General features: G+C 35.2%; 1 protein-coding gene across 4 annotated transcripts in view; it reads left to right on the plus strand.

Moving 5' to 3' along the window:
- The window catches only part of SCN2A (sodium voltage-gated channel alpha subunit 2), a 163,902-nt gene that overhangs the window by 112,275 nt on the left and 31,746 nt on the right, over window positions 1-19,881 (plus strand). For all 4 annotated transcript variants that reach the window (XM_065525595.2, XM_065525593.2, XM_065525596.2 and 1 more), the window contains exons 15-17: window positions 993-1,166; window positions 3,460-3,816; window positions 11,620-12,099. In XM_065525595.2, coding sequence (XP_065381667.1) covers window positions 993-1,166; window positions 3,460-3,816; window positions 11,620-12,099 — 1,011 coding nt within the window. The remainder of the gene's footprint in view (window positions 1-992; window positions 1,167-3,459; window positions 3,817-11,619; window positions 12,100-19,881) is intronic.

Consider the following 19,881-nt stretch of genomic DNA (forward strand, 5'->3'; position numbering starts at 1 on the left):
AGATAAAGGGAAACATAAAGTTCAGGCTGGCTGATTTTCATCACTTCTAAGAAGCTGAAGTACTGAGACTATGCTTCTCAGATGGGAAGGCATAAGGAAAAATGGCTGAGGTTATGTGCAGAAGAGAGAGTTTGAAATAGTTGTAGATAATAGAAATGCAGAAAGGAAAATACTGCTTCCCTTTGGCCAGCAAAAGGACATTTTTTGTAAGAGTTCTTACTATCTGTAGAGCTAGCCATGAGCATGTTTATTACAGCTTACATGACATCTCCTTAGCACCAGTCTCACCTGCAGGGCCAGGGGAGGGGACCAATCCACTGGGCTTGGTGATGGAAGCCTGCACTGTCAGGTAATCATTTGGTAAGTTTTTGGAGAGCTAGAAAGATCAGAGACAGAGACAAACAATTGATCACAATGAGCAAGTTGCACCTTTCATATGAAAATAATATTAATTTTATTGACTTAATCTATGTACTCTTTATCATTTGATAAACATTATATATGGTGAACAATTACTGATTTTTTTTTTTTTTTTTTGAGACGGAGTCCTGCTGTGTCGCCCAGGCTGGAGTGCAGTGGCCGGATCTCAGCTCATTGCAAGCTCCGCCTCCCGGGTTTTTACGCCATTCTCCTGCCTCAGCCTCCCGAGTAGCTGGGACTACAGGCGCCCACCACCTCGCCCGGCTAGTTTTTTGTATTTTTTAGTAGAGACGGGGTTTCACCGTGTTAGCCAGGATGGTCTTGAACTCCTGACGTCGTGATCCGCCCGTCTCGGCCTCCCAAAGTGCTGGGATTACAGGCTTGAGCCACCGCACCCGGCCACAATTATTGATTTGAGTGCAAAGCATTTGTGGATACCAAGTTGTTGGACCTAAACCAATTTTTAAAAATCAGAATTTAATTTATATTTGTGGGGAGTAAATTAAGTTGCTCAATAATTATTTGTGTTTCAAGAGTATTTGCTCATATAATGAACTACACTTCTCATGTAGGTCTTCACGGGGATCTTCACAGCAGAAATGTTTCTGAAGATAATTGCCATGGATCCATATTATTACTTCCAAGAAGGCTGGAATATTTTTGATGGTTTTATTGTGAGCCTTAGTTTAATGGAACTTGGTCTGGCAAATGTGGAAGGATTGTCTGTTCTCCGATCATTCCGGCTGGTAAATTAACTGGGAGTGTTCATAAAATGTACTTTGTAACTAATTAGTCTTCATTCTCATCTAGTAATAATGGCAAGATTTCCCATCATTATAATATTATTTGAATACACTTCTAAAACAAATTGGATTGCCATACCACCAGATAGTAGTTGTTTCTTCATCATAGGTTTAATAAAGTTCACTTAAATGAATAGTCTACACTTCTCTTCTTAGTTATTGAATGGAAGACTAATAGAGAGGAGGAAAAAGGGAGTCACAGATAAACTCAAATCACAATTAAACAACACCATAGTCAAGTCTCAGTTATCTGAGGTTTGCGTAACTGTGTACAAAGCTTCCTTGGGACCTAGGATGAGCTCCCCTTTCTGCCAGAGACAAAGGAATTATGGAATTGTTCATTGCTCACCTTGTCCCTGTAGAGGAAAGAGTTAAGACAGGGGACAGTGTACAAAAGAGAAGGATAAGCAAACAGAGCTCCCCATATGACTGCTGCCACATCAGAAAATCACCAAATCTACTCTTTGAGAGAGTTAACTGTACTATATTTTGTTAATTTTAAAGAAAGTATCTTTCTTTGATCTTTTGTAAAAACTATTAGATTTTAAAATTCAGAGATAAAATATCACGTGACATATTTCCAGTGAAAGTTTTATATGTTTTATTATACTATTACTTTCAGTGGGCTCTAACTTTTGTGATTTATTTTCAAATAACACAGGCTGTACATGATTACTAAGGACATGTTCCTATTGATGATTTACCTTAATAGTGGTTAGGCTGAAGCCTTTTTCATGAAATCTGTTTACAATTTCCCTTGCTGCTTTCAACGTTCAAATTTAAATTGTAATCCTTAGAACTATATTTCCTTCCCTAATCCTCAAAGGTAGTTATGAATCTAATTTGAAACTAGAAGGATGCAAAAAACAGAACAAAAATTTAAAATGATAAAACAAGTAATATGGGCAAGAACTTAAAAAAAGATTTAGTAAACTTTCATGAAAATGTGATGCAGTTAAGGGAAATAGGAAGCACAGTATCATTAGAATCTTACTTAGTGTGCCAGGCTCTTTTGCATAAATTATTCTCTGGAATAAATTAAATACTTTGGTGCATGTATTTACTCCTTTGGGTCACTCTGATGCCATTAAATAATGCACTATTCTCATCCTGACATTTACTGAAGCATCAGAAATAAAATGCTGCTACTGTTTAACCATAAATGGTACTTTAGTGAACTCTAAAGCTAATACAACCAATATGTCAAACACAATGAGAAAGACATTTACACACTACACTGAATTAAGCCTTTGAAGACAAAAAGATTAAAAAGAAGCTTAGCTTTTTACTTAAGTTTAAATACTTTTGTATTTGAATATAATACATGTTTAAAATATAGCCTAAAGTTACAGCAAGCTAAAAATATAGCTAGATTAAACCAATCAAAAGACAAAGAAATTAGCTGATTTCTGCTTCTACTTTGTGTAACTTAAGTGTTGATATTATTTTCACTTGTGCATTTCAGCATGATATTTAAAGTACACTGAAAACTATATCTGCTTTGGCCTTTTAAAAATAATGAGAGTTTCTGGCCGGGCGCGGTGGCTCAAGCCTGTAATCCCAGCACTTTGGGAGGCCGAGACGGGTGGATCACGAGGTCAGGAGATCGAGACCATCCTGGCTAACAAGGTGAAACCCCGTCTCTACTAAAAAAAATACAAAAAGCTAGCCAGGCAAGGTGGTGGGCGCCTGTAGTTCCAGCTACTCGGGAGGCTGAGGCAGGAGAATGGCGTAAACCCAGGGGGCGGAGCTTGCAGTGAGCTGAGATCCGGCCACTGCCCTCCAGACTGGGCGACAGAACGAGACTCCATCTCAAAAAAACAAAACAAAACAAACAAACAAACAAAAAATAATGAGAGTTTCTACTTCTCTGAAACTGGATCTCTGCTAATTAACCACCATCAATCTTAAATATCTTAATTCCTTAAGGAGAAACAAAGGTGTATTTTACATATGCTTATGTAGGATACTTGAAAATTTGTTGTATCTTGTTAAACTGCCAATTTAAAAATATATATAATTTAATTATTTCATTTACAGTGTGGACCATTTCAAAATGAAAAAGAGAACCCTCTATGATAGCAAGTCACTGCTATAGTTGTTAGTAATCGTTTGACAAATAAATAATTCATTACTCTATAATTGAGACAGTTACCTGTACATTTGCCCTGTTAATAAAATTACAGATATTTTTAGAAATGCAGGGCATTAATGCTGTTCTTGCTTTTATTTCCAGCTCCGAGTTTTCAAGTTGGCAAAGTCTTGGCCAACTCTAAATATGCTAATAAAGATCATTGGCAATTCTGTGGGGGCTCTAGGAAACCTCACCTTGGTGTTGGCCATCATCGTCTTCATTTTTGCTGTGGTCGGCATGCAGCTCTTTGGTAAGAGCTACAAAGAATGTGTCTGCAAGATTTCCAATGACTGTGAACTCCCACGCTGGCACATGCATGACTTCTTCCACTCCTTCCTGATCGTGTTCCGAGTGCTGTGTGGAGAGTGGATAGAGACCATGTGGGACTGTATGGAGGTCGCTGGCCAAACCATGTGCCTTACTGTCTTCATGATGGTCATGGTGATTGGAAATCTAGTGGTATGTAGCAAAAACATTTTCCTCATTTTCATTAAAAGATAATGTAACCATAAAAAAGTGTGTTCAACTGAAGAATATTTTGTATTTTTTAAATCAAGGCCATTTCCTATTGTCTATTACTCATGAGAGCCATGTATAGTTTAGACCATTGTAATCCACACAAACCCTTAAACTACCTTTTGAACCAGTTGTTCTTTCTCTCATTATCCTTCTTGCTACATGGAGAGAAACATTTCTGTTATTTATCTTTCAGTTCCTGTACTAAAGCATGGAAGTGTTACTTAGAACACTCATTTTATTTATAAGTACTAGCAATAACACGTGAAAATGTTTCAGATTTGGTTTTCTACAAATTTAAAAATTAGTAACAATCTCAGTTTATTAAAAGCTCATGGGGTTTTTGGTGCCTAGAAACTATAGTATGAGCAAGTAACATTGACTCAAAAACATTGTCATTTCTGCATAAAATTAACCATGCCCAACACCATATATATTTAGGATAGTTAGCTCTTCTTGTTGCATTGATCCCTTTACCATTATGTAATGTCTTTCTTTGTCTTTTTTTAATCTTTGTTGGTTTAAACTCTGTTTTATCAAAGATTAGGATTGCAAACCCTGCTTTTTTTTTTTTTACTTTCCATTTGCTTGGTAAATATTCCTCCATCCCTTTATTTTGCGCCTATGTGTGTCTTTGCATGTGAGATGGGTTAAAGCACATCTATGGGTTTTGACTCTTTATCCAATTTGCCAGTCTGTGTCTTTTAATTGGGGCATTTAGCCCATTTACACTTAAGGTTAATATTGTAATGTGTGAATTTGACCCGGTCATTATGATGCTAGCTGGTTATTTTGCTCATTAGTTGCTGTGGTTTCTTTATAGTGTTGATGATCTTAACAATTTGGTATGTTTTTGCAGTGGCCAGTCCTGGTTTTTCCTTTCCATGGTTAGTGCTTCCTTCAAGAGCTCTTATAAGGCAGGCCTGGTGGTGGCAAACTCTCTCAGCATTTGCTTGTCTGTAAATGATTTTATTTCTCCTTTATTTATGAAGCTTAGTTTGGCTGGATGTGAAATTCTGGGTTGAAAATTATTTTCTTTAAGAATGTTTAATATTGGCCCCAACTCTCTTCTGGCTTGTAGAGTTTCTGCCTAGATCCACTGCTAGTCTGGTGGGCTTCCCTTTGTGGGTAACCTGACTTTTCTCTCTGGCTGCCCTTAACATTTTTTCCTTCATTTCAACCTTGATGAATCTGACAATTACATGTCTTGGGGTTGCTTTTCTTAAGGATTATCTTTGTGGTGTTCTCTGTATTTTCTGAATTTGAATGTTGGCCTGTCTTGCTAGGTTGGGGAAGTTCTCCTGGATAATATCCTGAAGAGTGTATTCCAACTTGGTTCCATTCTCCCCATCACTTTCAGGTACACCAATCAAGCTTAGGTTTGGTCTTTTCACATAGTCCCTTATTTCTTGGAGACTTTGTTCCTTTTCATTCTTTTTTCTTTTATCTTGTCTTCATGCGTTACAAAAATTAGCTCAAGATGGATTAAAGACTTAAATGTTAGACCTAGAAGAAAACCTAGGCAATACCATTCAGGACATAAGCACGGGCAAAGACTTCATGACTAAAACACCAAAAGCAATAGCAACAAAAGCCAAAATTGACAAATGGGATCTAATTAAACTAAAGAGCTTCTGCATAGCAAAAGAAACTATCAACAGACTGAATAGGCAACCTACAGAATGGGAGAAAGTTTTTGCAATCTATTCATCTGATATCCAGAATCTACAAGGAACTTAAGTTTACAAGAAAAAAACAACCCCATCAAAAAGTCGGCAATGGATATGAACAGACACTTCTCAGAAGAAGACATTTATGTGGCAAAAAAAAAAAAAAAAAAAGCTCATCATCACTGATCATTAGAGAAATGCAAATCAAAACCACAATGAGATACCATCTCATGCCAGTTAGAATGGTGATCATTAAAAAGTCAAGAAACAACAGATGCTGGGGAGATTGTGGAGAAATAGGAACACTTTAACAGTGTTGGTAGGAGTGTAAATTAGTTCAACCATTGTGGAAGACAGTGTGGCAATTCCTCAAGGATCTAGAACCAGAAATATCATTTGATCCAGGAATCTCATTACTGGGTATACACCCTAAGGATTATAAATCATTCTACTATAAAGATGCATGCACATGTATGCTTATTGCAGCACTATTCATGATAGCAAAGATTTGGAACCAACCCAAATGCCCATCAATGATAGACTGGATAAACAAAATGTGATACATACACACCATGAAATACTATGCAGCCATAAAGAAGAATGAGTTCATGTCCTTTGCAGGGACATGGATAAAGCTGAAAACCATCATTCTCAGCAAACTAACACAGGAACAGAACCAAACACCATACGTTCTCACTCATAAGTGGGAGTTGAACCTCTTATGAGGTTCAACTCATAACCTGGACACAGGGAGGAGAACATCACACACTGAGACCTGTCGGGGGTTGGGGGGCTAGGGGAGGGAGAGCATTAGGAGAAATACCTAATGGAAATTACGGGTTGATGGGTGCAGCAAACCACCATGGCAAGTGTGTACGTATGTAACAAATCTGCATGTTCTGCACATGTATCCCAGAACTTAAAGTATAATAATAATTTTTAAAAAATTAACCATGCCCAACACCAGTGTCCTGAATCATGAAGGCATGGAGAAGATGAGAAGGCATGGGAAGATAAATATAACAAAGTGATATAGCATGTACTCAAATAGAATTAAAAATAGGAAGTAACTAATATGTGTTCAAAAATATGAAAACAAAGTGCTATATGCCAAGTTTACAAAATGGGAACCTTGCTTTGCAATAGGAAGGTTGATCAGGGAAGTCTTTGTCAAAGAGTTTGGACCTAAAATATATTTAACTGAGATGTAAAATTTAGCTTGGTAGGAAGAAAGATCATCCCAAACAAGGAAACAAGGTACCTGGTGACTGAGGACAGAGGACAGGAGACTCTGAAAAGTATCAGGCTCTTATGCTTTAAATATGAAGTAATTACACTGAATTGCTTAATTAGAACCCAAACTAATGGAATAGAAAAATGACTACTACAACAAGTAATTTAATGTATATACTGTTGCCAGGCTCAGTGGCTCATGCCTGTAATCCCAGCACTTTGGGAGAGTGAAGTGGGCAGTTCACTTGAGGACAGGAGTTCGAGACCAGCCTGACCAACATGGCAAAACCCCGTCTCTACTAGAAATACAAAAATTAGCCAGGTGTGATGATGCACACCTGTAATCCCAGCTACTTGGGAAGCTGAGGCACGAGAATTACTTGAGCCTGAGAGGCAGAGTTTGCAGTGAGCCGAGATTGTGCCACCGTATTCCAACCTGGGTGAAAGAGCGAGACTTTGTTGCAAAAAAAGAAAAGAAAAAGAAAAAAAGCATATACTCTTTAGACATGATTTCCTTTCATATAAAAGTAACCTCAAGTCCCCAAAGATAGAGAAAGGGCAAGGGAAAAAGGCAAAGTATTATTTTATTTTTATTCATTACCAGATTTCAGCCTCTGCAGCATTACTTTTGATGATTCTGATCTACTTTCAAAGTAACAAGAAACATGAACAGTGTACAATCTAGAATTATAAACAGTGACTTAAAACAATAAACACTGATTATTTCACCGTTTCTGTGGGTCAGAATTTTGGGAATAAGTTAGCTGAGTGGTTCTGGTTCAGGGTCAATCACAAAGTTGCTGTCAAGATGTTAGCTGAGGTTACAGTTTTCTTGACTGGGGCTGGAGGATTAGCTTCTAAGGCGGCTCAATCTCATGGTTATTGGAAGGAGGTTTCAGTTCCTTTTTGGCGATTAGTTGAAGGTCTGATTTTTTCTCTACAGGACCTTTCCCATATGATTGTTGAGTATGCTTATGATATGGCAGGTGGCTTCTTCCAGGGAAGGTGATGTAAGAGAGAAGGCAAGGAGAAAATCCTCTTTATATTCTACTCTTGAAAGTCACCCTTCACCACTTCTCCAATATTGTATTCATTAGAAGCTAGTCACTAAGAAGAGCTCAAGCTACTATAATCCCCAAGCAACTTTAAAATATTCGCTTTCAGAAAAGTGTAAGATCACATAGAACAGAAAGTGTCATAGGGTTACATAGAACAGAAACAAAGAAAAGATAATATAATTATGTTATAGATTTGATTTCATTTTCTCTGTAGGTATATTTGGTATATGTTGGAAGAAGAAAAGAAAAGGCAGAGAAAATAATCCTTTATGACAACAATAATTGATCAGACAGCAATGGGGAATTCAGAAAGAAAGTTTGGGACCAGATTGGGTAGAATTTAATTTATGAAAAGGCTGACTGTGCATAATAAAATGTATTTTCCTTTAGGCAATTCAAAGCTACAGATGGTTTTTTATCAAGAAAGTGACAATGAACCAGTGATATTATTTTGGAAATGTATGTAGCAGGAGAATGCAGAGTAGTTTTAAAAGAGGATAAAACTCAGCCTACCCCATGTTGTCTATTAGTTTACTGAAATTAACATACCTCTCTAATGTATAATTGTACAGAGAATTCAAGTTGAAAAGAGAGTTTCAGGAAATATCAAGTATCTATACTTATGGATGAAATCAGTATTAATTTAGATTGTGATATGTGCATAAAAAGATATCATTTATAAAAGAATCATTTCCATCTACTGGTGTAAATTTAATTTTTGTTCTTTTAAGAGAGAAAAATTTTCTTTTTGACTGTCAGTTAAAACAATTTCTTCATCTTGTGATAACCTAGATATGTTTCTGGAGTAGCTGAGGTAGTAATATCTATCATGTTTACCACTATTAAGGAAATATGCTTATATAACATTTGCTTAAGACTGAATCAACTTGATGTATTCACTCCTTACTACAATTCTTCCTTCCTATTCTCACTGGAAAAAGGGGAAAGGTATCCCAAAGGCAAGCTGGCATACCTTCATCTTAACACACGTGAACTATCAGATGGGGCTCCACCCAGATAGAAGTGGTAGTCACAGTACATGTGACTGCCAGTCTAGTCTACAGACAAGACAGAGCTGGGACCACTAACTACTGTTTCCCAGACCAGGATTTTTATGAGCCGTTCTTAGTTTCCAGACACGATGGCGAGAGACCCTTCAAAGGTTGAAGATAGGTGCTGCAGAAAGAGAATGTGACTTTCTGAAAACTGATAGTTCTAGAAGTAGAAAATAAAACCTCTCTCCCTAAGAGAAGGTGAGATAATAGCACACAGGAGGGGTGTGAAGGTTTTGGCTTCCTCTCACGAGTTGGGAATCAGGATGGAGAAACAATTAAAATATGTAATAGATTTCAGTTTTGAATTCAAAATGGTAATTATGGTAACATTTCCATTCCAAGAGGCTAATTTGAGACACATGAAAGAGTTGATTTCATTTAGTGAGCTAGCACATTTGTGAAACAGGATTCAGGATTTCCGTCCCCGAGTGAGTTTGCTGAACTCTGTTTTCTTAAATTGTCGTGGATCACACCAAACACCTGTGCCAGTTGTTATGCACATACCCTTCAGTAACAAAGGAAGTCTAGAAAAAGAGATTAACTTGACTCACACAAATATTCTAGGAAAATAAAGTAAATAGAAAGATAGTGCTGTGGAGGATAAGTTGGATAATAGTAACAGTGATAACAGCTAAACTTTCTCAAAGGTTCACTATGTGCCAGGAACTGCGCTGAATGCCACATGAATTCTATCATTGAATCCTTACAACAACCTTGTAAGCTGGGCACTAGAAAAAAGATTACATTTATTTTATAGATGAGGATACTGAGATTGAGATTGGTTATGCTACTTAGTAGGTAACAGAAAATAGATTCTTACATAGCACTCGAATTCTAAAATATGTGCTCCTCTATGTCAAGTAATCTGTAGAACTAAGATAAACATGCTGATGAAAGTTAGTGTCTAGTGGGTATTAATAAACACAGTTTCAACACTGTGTCACCATGTGCAGATTGGCTGCTTTAAAAAAAAACAGTTGATAGAAAAATGAGAATATAGCAAGAGTGTAGAATCCTTTTTATTGAAGTTTTACTTAAAAAGTTTCGTAAGATTCTACTTTTATACTACAGGTTGAGCATCCCTAATCGGAAAATTTGAAATCCAAAATGCTCCAAAGTTCAAAGCTTTTGAGCACCAACATGATATTACAAGAGGAAAATTCTACACCTGGCCTCTTGTGATGAATCGCAGTTAAACCACAGTCAAAATGTTGTTTCCTGAACAAAATTATTAAAAATATTATATAAAATTACCTTCAGGCTATGTGTATAAGATGTGTACGAAACTTAAATGAATTTTATGTTTACACATGTGTCTCATTCTCAAGATATGTCATTATGTACACGCAAATATTTTAAAATTTAAAATCCAAAACACTTCTGGTCCCGAGCATTTCAAATAAGGGATATGCAACTTGTATTTACTTTGTGCATTTGCCCCCCTTTATATCCTTCTTTTGTTCTGTATGTTCTGTATGCTTAAATATCAGGGATTCATTGATATTATCAATAAAATCCAGAAAAAATATTCTATGACTCAGTCTTGTATCCCTGAGAAAGTCTGATTTCTTCGTAAGTTCTCTTGTTTTTTTTTTTTTTCCACAGTAGTGGGTTTAATGTCACGAATCTTTTCACTCATTCATACTGGTGAAGCCTATTTTTAAAGACCCAATTTGCAGACTGATTATTGTCCTTACTCATGGCAATACTTCAACTCCACAATCTTTAATTCAACAATAACATCATAATTATTGTATAATAACCATTTTATAGTAGTTCCTACTATTGTATAATTATAGTAGCCATAATTGTCTTAATAAAAATTGGGACTTTTCATCCAGCAATAAATACATTTTTGTCTGATTTGTCCAGTTATCTAGGTACAGAAAATGGTACAAAGGCACAAAAATAAAATCATATTTAAATATATTGGGATAATTGTTGATTTTAGGAATAAATTATCAGTGTTTAAGGAAATCCAAATTACATAGTCAAAATAGCGTCTGTATTAGGCCATTCTTGCATTGCTACAGATAAATACCTGAGAGTGGGTAATTTATAAAGAAAAAAGATTTAATTAGCTCATGGTTCTGCAGGGAGCATGTTACTGGCCCCTGCTTGGCTTCTGGTGAAGTCTCACAGAGTTTTCAATCATGTCAGAAGGCAAATTGGAGCAGGCATTTCACATGACGAAAGCAGGAACAAGCAAGAGAGAGCGTGGGGAGGAGGCACTACAAACGTTTAAATAACAACATCTCATGAGAACTCACTGACATGCGCACAGCACCAAGGCATGAGGGATCTGCCCCCGTGATCCAAACACCTCCCACCAGGTCCCACGTCTAGTGCTGGGGATTACACTTCCACATGAGATTTGGGAGGGGACAAATGTCCAAAATGTATCAGCATCCCAAATAAAAGGGTTTTTTTTTTTCACTATACAATTGTCTATATTTATCTTTTGGAACCGAGCTTAATATAAATGTTTCATTTAGCAATGATTTCATTATTTTCTGCAATGACTAAAAAGCAAATAGTGATAATAGTATTATTTTATGTTGACCAAGTATTTTTTATTTCATTCACTTTTTTGCAGAATTTTTATCATGAATTAGCAGAAATACGTATTAGAGTAAAATAAGGTGTCAAGAACAATTTTAGAAAACTAATTGTTGAAAGCAATTGAAGCAAAAGAATGTTTTCATCACCTGTTTTCCTACTGTGTTTCAGGTTCTGAACCTCTTCTTGGCCTTGCTTTTGAGTTCCTTCAGTTCTGACAATCTGGCTGCCACTGATGATGATAACGAAATGAATAATCTCCAGATTGCTGTGGGAAGGATGCAGAAAGGAATCGATTTTGTTAAAAGAAAAATACGTGAATTTATTCAGAAAGCCTTTGTTAGGAAACAGAAAGCTTTAGATGAAATTAAACCTCTTGAAGATCTAAATAATAAAAAAGACAGCTGTATTTCCAACCATACCACCATAGAAATAGGCAAAGACCTCAATTATCTCAAAGACGGAAATGGAACTACTAGTGGCATAGGCAGCAGTGTAGAAAAATATGTCGTGGATGAAAGTGATTACATGTCATTTATAAACAACCCTAGCCTCACTGTGACGGTACCAATTGCTGTTGGAGAATCTGATTTTGAAAATTTAAATACTGAAGAATTCAGCAGCGAGTCAGATATGGAGGAAAGCAAAGAGGTAAAAATGTTTAAATAAGGAGATATTTTGGTGTTATATATTTTGGTTGTTTAAAATTATCAGGTATTTTTAAATTGTATGTTTCCTTCCTGTTAAGAAAATAGAAAATATCTGTCTAGCAATACATTTTCCATGGCAAAATTGGTAATAAATAAATTAGTGATAGATTAAAATAGAGCTAGAGAAACAATATGCTGACTCATATTTCAAATACTCACATTTTGAATTCTTGATAGTATTCTTGATATGAATTTTTCAGTATTTAAAAATAATTTTACATTTCTGAAAATGCCTCCATTTCTCCACTTTCTTCCTTATAATTTGGCCACAACAGTGGTTTTTGTATGTACTGGAAAAATACCTGATGAGAGGGTAGTTACAATTCTCATCTTGTTATGTTCTTAGTTCTTATGAAATGCTTCATAAAATAGTATTGTATTTAGTTTGCACAGACATATTTACTCAAGGAAGACCTAATTGGGATCTTGGCTTGATATTTATATACAGTTTATCTTTCCCGAAGTCAGTCATTTTTTTGAAGAGAAGGTATTGATGAGGAATCACACTAAAAACATATTTAACCCTACTGAGCTCAGTGTTCGCCATTTAAAGAAACAAAAATCTTTCATACATTATAGAATGTAAAATTCTGAATTTACCAACTCAGTAAGTCCTGGTACCTTAATGTATTCTTTGATTTACAAGAAAGGTATGAGCAACAGAATATATTTTTTGTTTTGTTTGTTATTAACCTGTAGCTCAACAAGTACAGAGTTGGAGGTAAAGAGAGGAATTTAAAACCTTAATATTTAATTGCTTATGCAAAAATGAAGACAAGATTTCCAGTGATTAAAGCTTGCATTAACAAACAAAAATAACAAGGAAAAACAAAGATTTGTTCCTTCCTCATACGAATTGTTTGGCAAGGAAGATAAAAGTTTCTACTCCTGATGTTGGGAAAGAAAGAATGATGACATAGGAGAGTTTGGGCACTGAAAGGTAAAATTTAGGTAGCACAACATGGTCCTGATAATTAACAATCAGCTAAAATTATGAGGAAAAATATAATTATAAAAAAAAGAACAAAGGTGGGTGGATCACGAGGTCAGGTGTTCGAGACCAGTGAGGCCAACATGGTGAAACTCTGTCTCTACTAAAGATTCAAAAAATTAGCCAGATGTGGTGGCATGCACCTGTAAGCCCAGCTACTCAGGAGGCTGAGGCAGGAGAATCGCTTGAACTCAGGAGGCAGAGTTGCAGTGAGCCGAAATTATGCCATTGCACTCCAGCCTGGGTGACAGGATGAGACTCTGCCTCAAAAAAAAAAAAAAAAAAAAAAAAAGAACTAGATATTTCACACAGTGTTTCTGTATTTATTTGATAAAATTACTAAAGAGTATGCTATTTTCTGCTTTTTCTTGTTTGTAAGTTCGGTAGTATTGCTGTTAGTGATTAGGTAGAGGTAGATGTTTAATGGGAAATTCAGACAATGTTTGAATGTAGGAAGGTATAAATAACAGGGACATAGCTATTGGTTTCACAAAAAATAACTGATGAGATTCAAGGGAAAAGTAATAAAACCTTCTATCCTGGGGCAAAGAATTACTTTAATTAGTTGAACTTAAATTTTTACTAACTAGATTATTGTTTGAAAGTTGAATAATATCTTAAAATCTTGTTAACAAAATTTTGAACAAGTATTGTTATAATAGTTGGGTTATGCTAGAAGGGTGGAGTGGCCCAATTTCTAATAGAGTATACTACTATTAGAGAAGCTGAAGTCAGCATTTATAAAATATAATTGGGTCATTCGAATTTTAATGTAAAATTATTTTGAAATTATGCCTAATGGTGAATATCTCCCTAATAGTTAGAAAAAATCAACTTTTATTTTCACACATGTTTAGTTTTAGGCTGTCATATAAACTAAGAATGAATTATGCAGTATCAAACGTTGAAGCCATTGGCTAGTTTAATCTTTTAGCTAAGTTTGAGGATCTTCTGAGGAATGTTTAACTTGACATCCAGTCTTCTTAGCTTTAAGAGATTTTAGAGCCCTGGGTTTTCCAAAAGAGCACGTATTTTGCCTTAACTTAAGCCATTATGTTTGAAATAAGAGGGAAGTCTAGTGATGTGGGCTTTAGAGTAGGGAAATCTCTTGTTTCTCTTGTTATCATTAAGCTTTTTTATTTGTTTTCTAATTAACTTAGCTCTGAATTAAATACTCTAAAATAATATTTGTGAATTCAGTATTTCAGAATTGGAGGAAGAGACCTGATCTGCCAGGTGGAAGCAGACAGAATTATTTTATTGCTTGAGTTGTGGAGTCCTTCCAATACCTTCCCAGCATACAGACTGTTACTTCAGTGTTAACGTTATTTGGAGGGGTTTTTAATTCTGGCTTTATATCAAACTTTCTAGACATAAATTTATAAAATAATAAATGATTAGGATGATAGCCATGAAAGAGATTATGTGTAGGTTTTGATCTTTCAGAATTTTACCTGGTAGCTCTACACTAAAAAACTAGAGAATTAAAACAGTTATTGAAGAATTTCAGACACTCCCCTTTGAAATAGCATTTCTTGTCTGCCTTCTAGTCATTTTTGTCCGGTCATTTTTCTATCTGGGGGACAGGATTACATTGTTAAATATCACAGAGTAGTAGGAAACATCATGAGACGTACTGCCAATCCTTTCTAAATTAATTTTTTAATTAAAGAAAAAATGAGGCATTTTTTTCTGGAATGTCTAAATGAATTTTTTTATAAGGCAGACTGAGTAGACTCAGAGGTTTTTTTGGGTGTTCACAGTAAGTCCTCTGCAATGTCTTTGCTAAATGTGTGTGATTCTTCAGTAGTTTTCTGTAGATTCTCTCTCATTTAAAATCATGTTATAATCACATATGCTTTAATTTTAATGTTATTTTGATTATATTAATGTAATTCCTTTTGTGATTTTGAATGATTGTTTTTTTCTTTTAGAGTGTTTAATAATGTGGAAGCCATGCTTGAATGACTATTTTTCGAAGTGAACTTTAGTAGTGCGATATGGTGACCTTCACCGCTTACCATTCTTACTTCTCACAGGAGTAAAATCAAGCTGGAGCCATCGAGAATGCAGCTCTGGTGTTTTTTAACCAGCCAGAGGCTCGTGCCACCACTTTTACCCAGGTTACCCAAGCAAGTTGTACATCTATAAATATAATCAGTTTCTAAATGACTTTTGACTGGCCTGCATGTTACTCAGCTACGTTCCTTGCCCTTCCATTGGCAGTAAAATAAAAACATGCACAGCTGCTATTATGCTGAGTCATATAAAGCATGGTCAGGCAAGTCTGACAACCCTAACTTAAAAAAAATGATTTAGCTGCTAATTTTCTTACATAGATTTTAACAGAAATTATATTCAATGAAAAGTAAAAGTGCATGCCTTTTTGGGTTATTTAATTTCCATTTAATGTTACAGAGTTTTGAACATATTAAGAGCCTAAAGGAGAAATGTAGGTGCTCTTTGAAAACTTGCAAAAATGTTTTTTATCCTCTGCCTTTAAAAAAATATATAGCCCAGTTACTGTACTTTCTTGACAGTTTTTTATTTAGTGTTATGTTTTTCTGAAGGGTAATCTGCAAATTAAAGCAATCCCTTATTCATGTGCAAACTTCCCAAAGGGTGTTTTAATGTGATAATAATGTAAATGATTAGGAATGTCTATGTTTCAGTTGCTAGCAGCATGGGTATAATTTTTATCTGCTTCATTTTAGGGAAAATGGCATTGCTTTATTTAGCAATTGACCAAAAGTATTTTGCATTTAGAATATAATTTCTTTGAAGAGTCTGTTTATATTTATCCTTAAAACTCCTAGACTGAAAGAAAAGGATATAACGTTTTTTGTGTACCAAATAATAATAATAGTGATAATGAAAGACTTACAGATTGTATGCTCATTCTAAAAATAGATTTAGAGTCCATCTTCTTCATCTTCTTGGCTCCTCTGTGCTTTCTCTCCCCTCTGTTTTAATCAGACCTGCTGGAAAACTTTCTCATGAAGAATATTATTTAAGTTTGCCATGATCCACAAACTCCTGTATAGGAAAAGAATCAGAAACTCTTGCTCCTAGGGTGTTTTTAAAATGAAGAGACCTCCCTATCATGTGACAATAGCAATAAATGTAACATCATTCTATGGGATCCATTAGTGGACTTTCATTTCGTAATGTTGAAATCACAGTTTTATGCACCAATGTGCTAACCAAATTGCCTAACCCAATTTATTCATTTTTAAGAAATGTTAAGGCCGGGCGCGGTGGCTCAAACCTGTAATCCCAGCACTTTGGGAGGCCGAGAGGGGCGGATCACGAGGTCAGGAGATAGAGACCACCTTGGCTAACCCGGTGAAACCTCGTCGCTACTGAAAAATACAAAAAACTAGCCGGGCAAGATGGCGGGCGCCTGTAGTCCCAGCTACTCCGGACACTGAGGCAGGAGAATGGCGTGAACCCGGGAGGTGGAGCTTGCAGTGAGCCGAGATCCGGCCACTGCACCACTCCAGCCTGGGTGACAGAGAGAGACTCCGTCTCAAAAAAAAAAAAAAAAAAAAAAAAAAGAAATGTTAATTATTTTGTCACTTAGATACAGTTTCCTCTCCTTCTGCCAATAAAACTGTAAAACAACACTAACATAAAAGTGTAGTTGGCTCTTTGGAAGAAGCAATAGTCGTGCCATTCCTGGAGCATTCTTTTATACTTTGGAACAAAATATTCCATCACTGACTCTCCAGATTCATGATCTATAATGCCTTATATATTGGAAGCATGGTATATAAAATGGGATCCAAGATGCGTAATTGTTTACAGTTAAACACAGATGCACATATACACAGGGACGACAGAGAATTACTTTTTCCTATTATGTAGTAATTCTTCAGAAAAGCATGAAATTTAGGCACTTTTGGGTAATAGCTTGTTTACTGGAAAGAGGCAAGGTTAGTTTCCTTATTCTCTGAGTATCCCATTTTGCCAATTTCTGGTTTAGAAAGATATTTGAAGCATATTATCCATCAATGTATCTAGGGGATTCCGCTGGAGTAAAGGTGGTAGAATAGAAGCTAAGAAGGAACTTTTTGGTTTATTTTCAACCCTCACATTATTGCAATTTTTGATTTCCTCGAAAAAGTTTCTGATTCTCCCTCAGGAAACATTGTCCACTTCCTAAAAGAATATACTAATTTCTAATACAAGGGTTAAATACAGGGACAAAAATCTGTCTGGAAGGTTTGAGTAAGCAATGGTGGAATGGGTTCAACAGGCACCTGTCTATGACTTTATCCTGGAGAATGTGTAGTCCTCATGGGAAAGTTTTCCAGTGGGATAGCAATTAAAATGGAAAAAAAATGCCCAAAATATCTTTAATATAAGAACAAAATGGGCCAAACACATGTGTCTTTGGGTCATTGGTAATCTACTGAGCAGTAGGACATCATGACATAAGAGTTCCTTTTGCCATCCAAAGAAAAATATTTGAAATCCTACCATTTGTGGTTTAAAAAATGTTATAATGTATTCATTATAAACACTAAAATGACTTTCTGGATACTACAGTATACCGTGAGTAATTATTTTGATTTTACCATGTTCTTTATTGAAAAGTAACACCAGCAATTCCTGTCTGATATAAATGTGTCATTTAGGCTTTAAGCCCATTCCAAAGTAAGCAAGACCATTCTTTCCATTGTTTCAGGGTTAAGATAGTTTATGTAAAGTAACCAGAGCTCCTTAAGTACAGGTCAGCAATAGGATCCATGCAGAACAAATGATTTTTGTTCTTGGAAGCCAAAATAGTCAGATATGGGATACTTGATTTAATCTGTATTTGAACTTTTCTCTTTTTTAAGTACCAATTTTTTAATTAAATTATCTCTTTTCCCAAATTATATGCAATATCTACTAATTATATTTTCTTCAAAATGTATCTTAGCTTCATAATGAGAAATGAGTGTGCCCATGAAAAATTTAATAGGAAGTTATGTTTTCTCTTCCATTTTCTGTTGTGATTCATTATTTTTGAAAATAATTTACTTGCATTTGCTCACATTTGCTGTCTAAAGAAAAACTATTCATTTGGCACATTGATATTTAGTAGTAATTTATTATTAAAGCAGAAAGCATAACTTGGAAGTATAATATCTAAAAATACAAAATGAAATATTGTATCTTGATGTTTATTAGATCATTAAGCAAAATATGATTCTCCCCTGCTTAAATCATTTGATTATAATTATCCAGCGTATAAAAGAATCACAGCAGATTTTCACTAGGAAGAGTCCTGTAATATTAGGTATCCACCAAAAATATTGTTCAAGCAATATTTCCACCTGAAAGTAAATTATTGCCAATGCTTTTCAGAGCATATAAAATTGGCTATTCCTATTTGATCTCTTTATTGTCCTGGCATCCTTATTTTGTTAAATTTTAACTAGGCAAGGGCTACACTGACAACATCACATAGTCCACTAGTTTCCTGATAAATAAGTACAGGTAATAAAAAGTGAACCTAAATATCCAAATTATACCAAAGGGACATATATAGAACTTTTTAAACTGCGTCTGCTTCTAGCCATATTTTTGTCACTTATTTATGTAGCATTTCACCATGAATTATCCCCAGATTGGAGCATTTACAGGCACTCTTTATTTGAAAATTCTTAAGTGCATGAATTGTAACAATTTCACATAATGATGATCTCACAGTTCTAATTGGTGAATATGTACTACAGTCAGGTTCATCGTAATTATGAACTTAAACGAAGTTGAATTTTTTATATTCCTAATTTGATTAATTTTATTTTATGGGCTTTTACACATTTTCACTGCTTTAGTCAGCATATTTTATAATACTATGATATTTGCCTCGCATATAATTTTAAGAAAGTCATTTAATTGACGTTATCAAGAAGGGTTTTATAAATGAGAATTTCCTGCCTATGTTTTGGGATCATTGCTTAAAGAAAAATTCTTGTTCATGAAATATTCCAATGTGTATTTAGCTCTCCTCTACATTAAAACATATTAACAATTATGAATATAACTTGAATTAATACTAAAGTTCATGGTTTTAAAACATGGAAATCAACAATATCATAAGCACTATCTTGAACCTACAATATTTGATTACGTATCTAGTCTACTAAATGTTTTAAATTGATAAACATTGGGTTTACTTTTGAATCGTCAAAAAGATTCTTTAGAGAATCATGGCAGAATGGGTTGCAGCAGATCTGGAATCCAACCACTGATTCGGTATAACTTTTGACAAGTTGATAAAACTCATATTTCCTTCTCTAAATAATTACTGGATTGGCTGACATTAAGGATCAAAGTGCAGCTTAGATTCTCTGTTATTTGTAAATCAAATACCACAAGCGGAAAAGTATTCAAGTAACACATGTGACAGATACTGTGCTGCTCCACTTCAGAGGACGGTGGGGAAGGATGAGATTGCATTCCTTAAAGAGGCTCCATTCATCACTAGCGCTATAGATCCTTGTACACAGAGTGAAAAGAGGGAAAACACTGTCAAAATGATTCGGTAATAGTTTTCCTGACTCCACAGTTAAACTACGGTTCACCTCATACACTCACATTAGGTCTGATTAATTGGCAGACTGGTTTTAAGACAGTACTCCTAGTTCTAAGAGTTGTTCATCATTGCCCACGCAACTCAGAATCTTGAAAGATTTGTGTTACTCTGCAATTAAGAGAGAATATTATGTGTATTCTTTT

This window comes from Macaca fascicularis, chromosome 12 (assembly GCF_037993035.2).
Source record: "Macaca fascicularis isolate 582-1 chromosome 12, T2T-MFA8v1.1".
NCBI classification, from domain to species: Eukaryota; Metazoa; Chordata; class Mammalia; order Primates; family Cercopithecidae; genus Macaca; species Macaca fascicularis.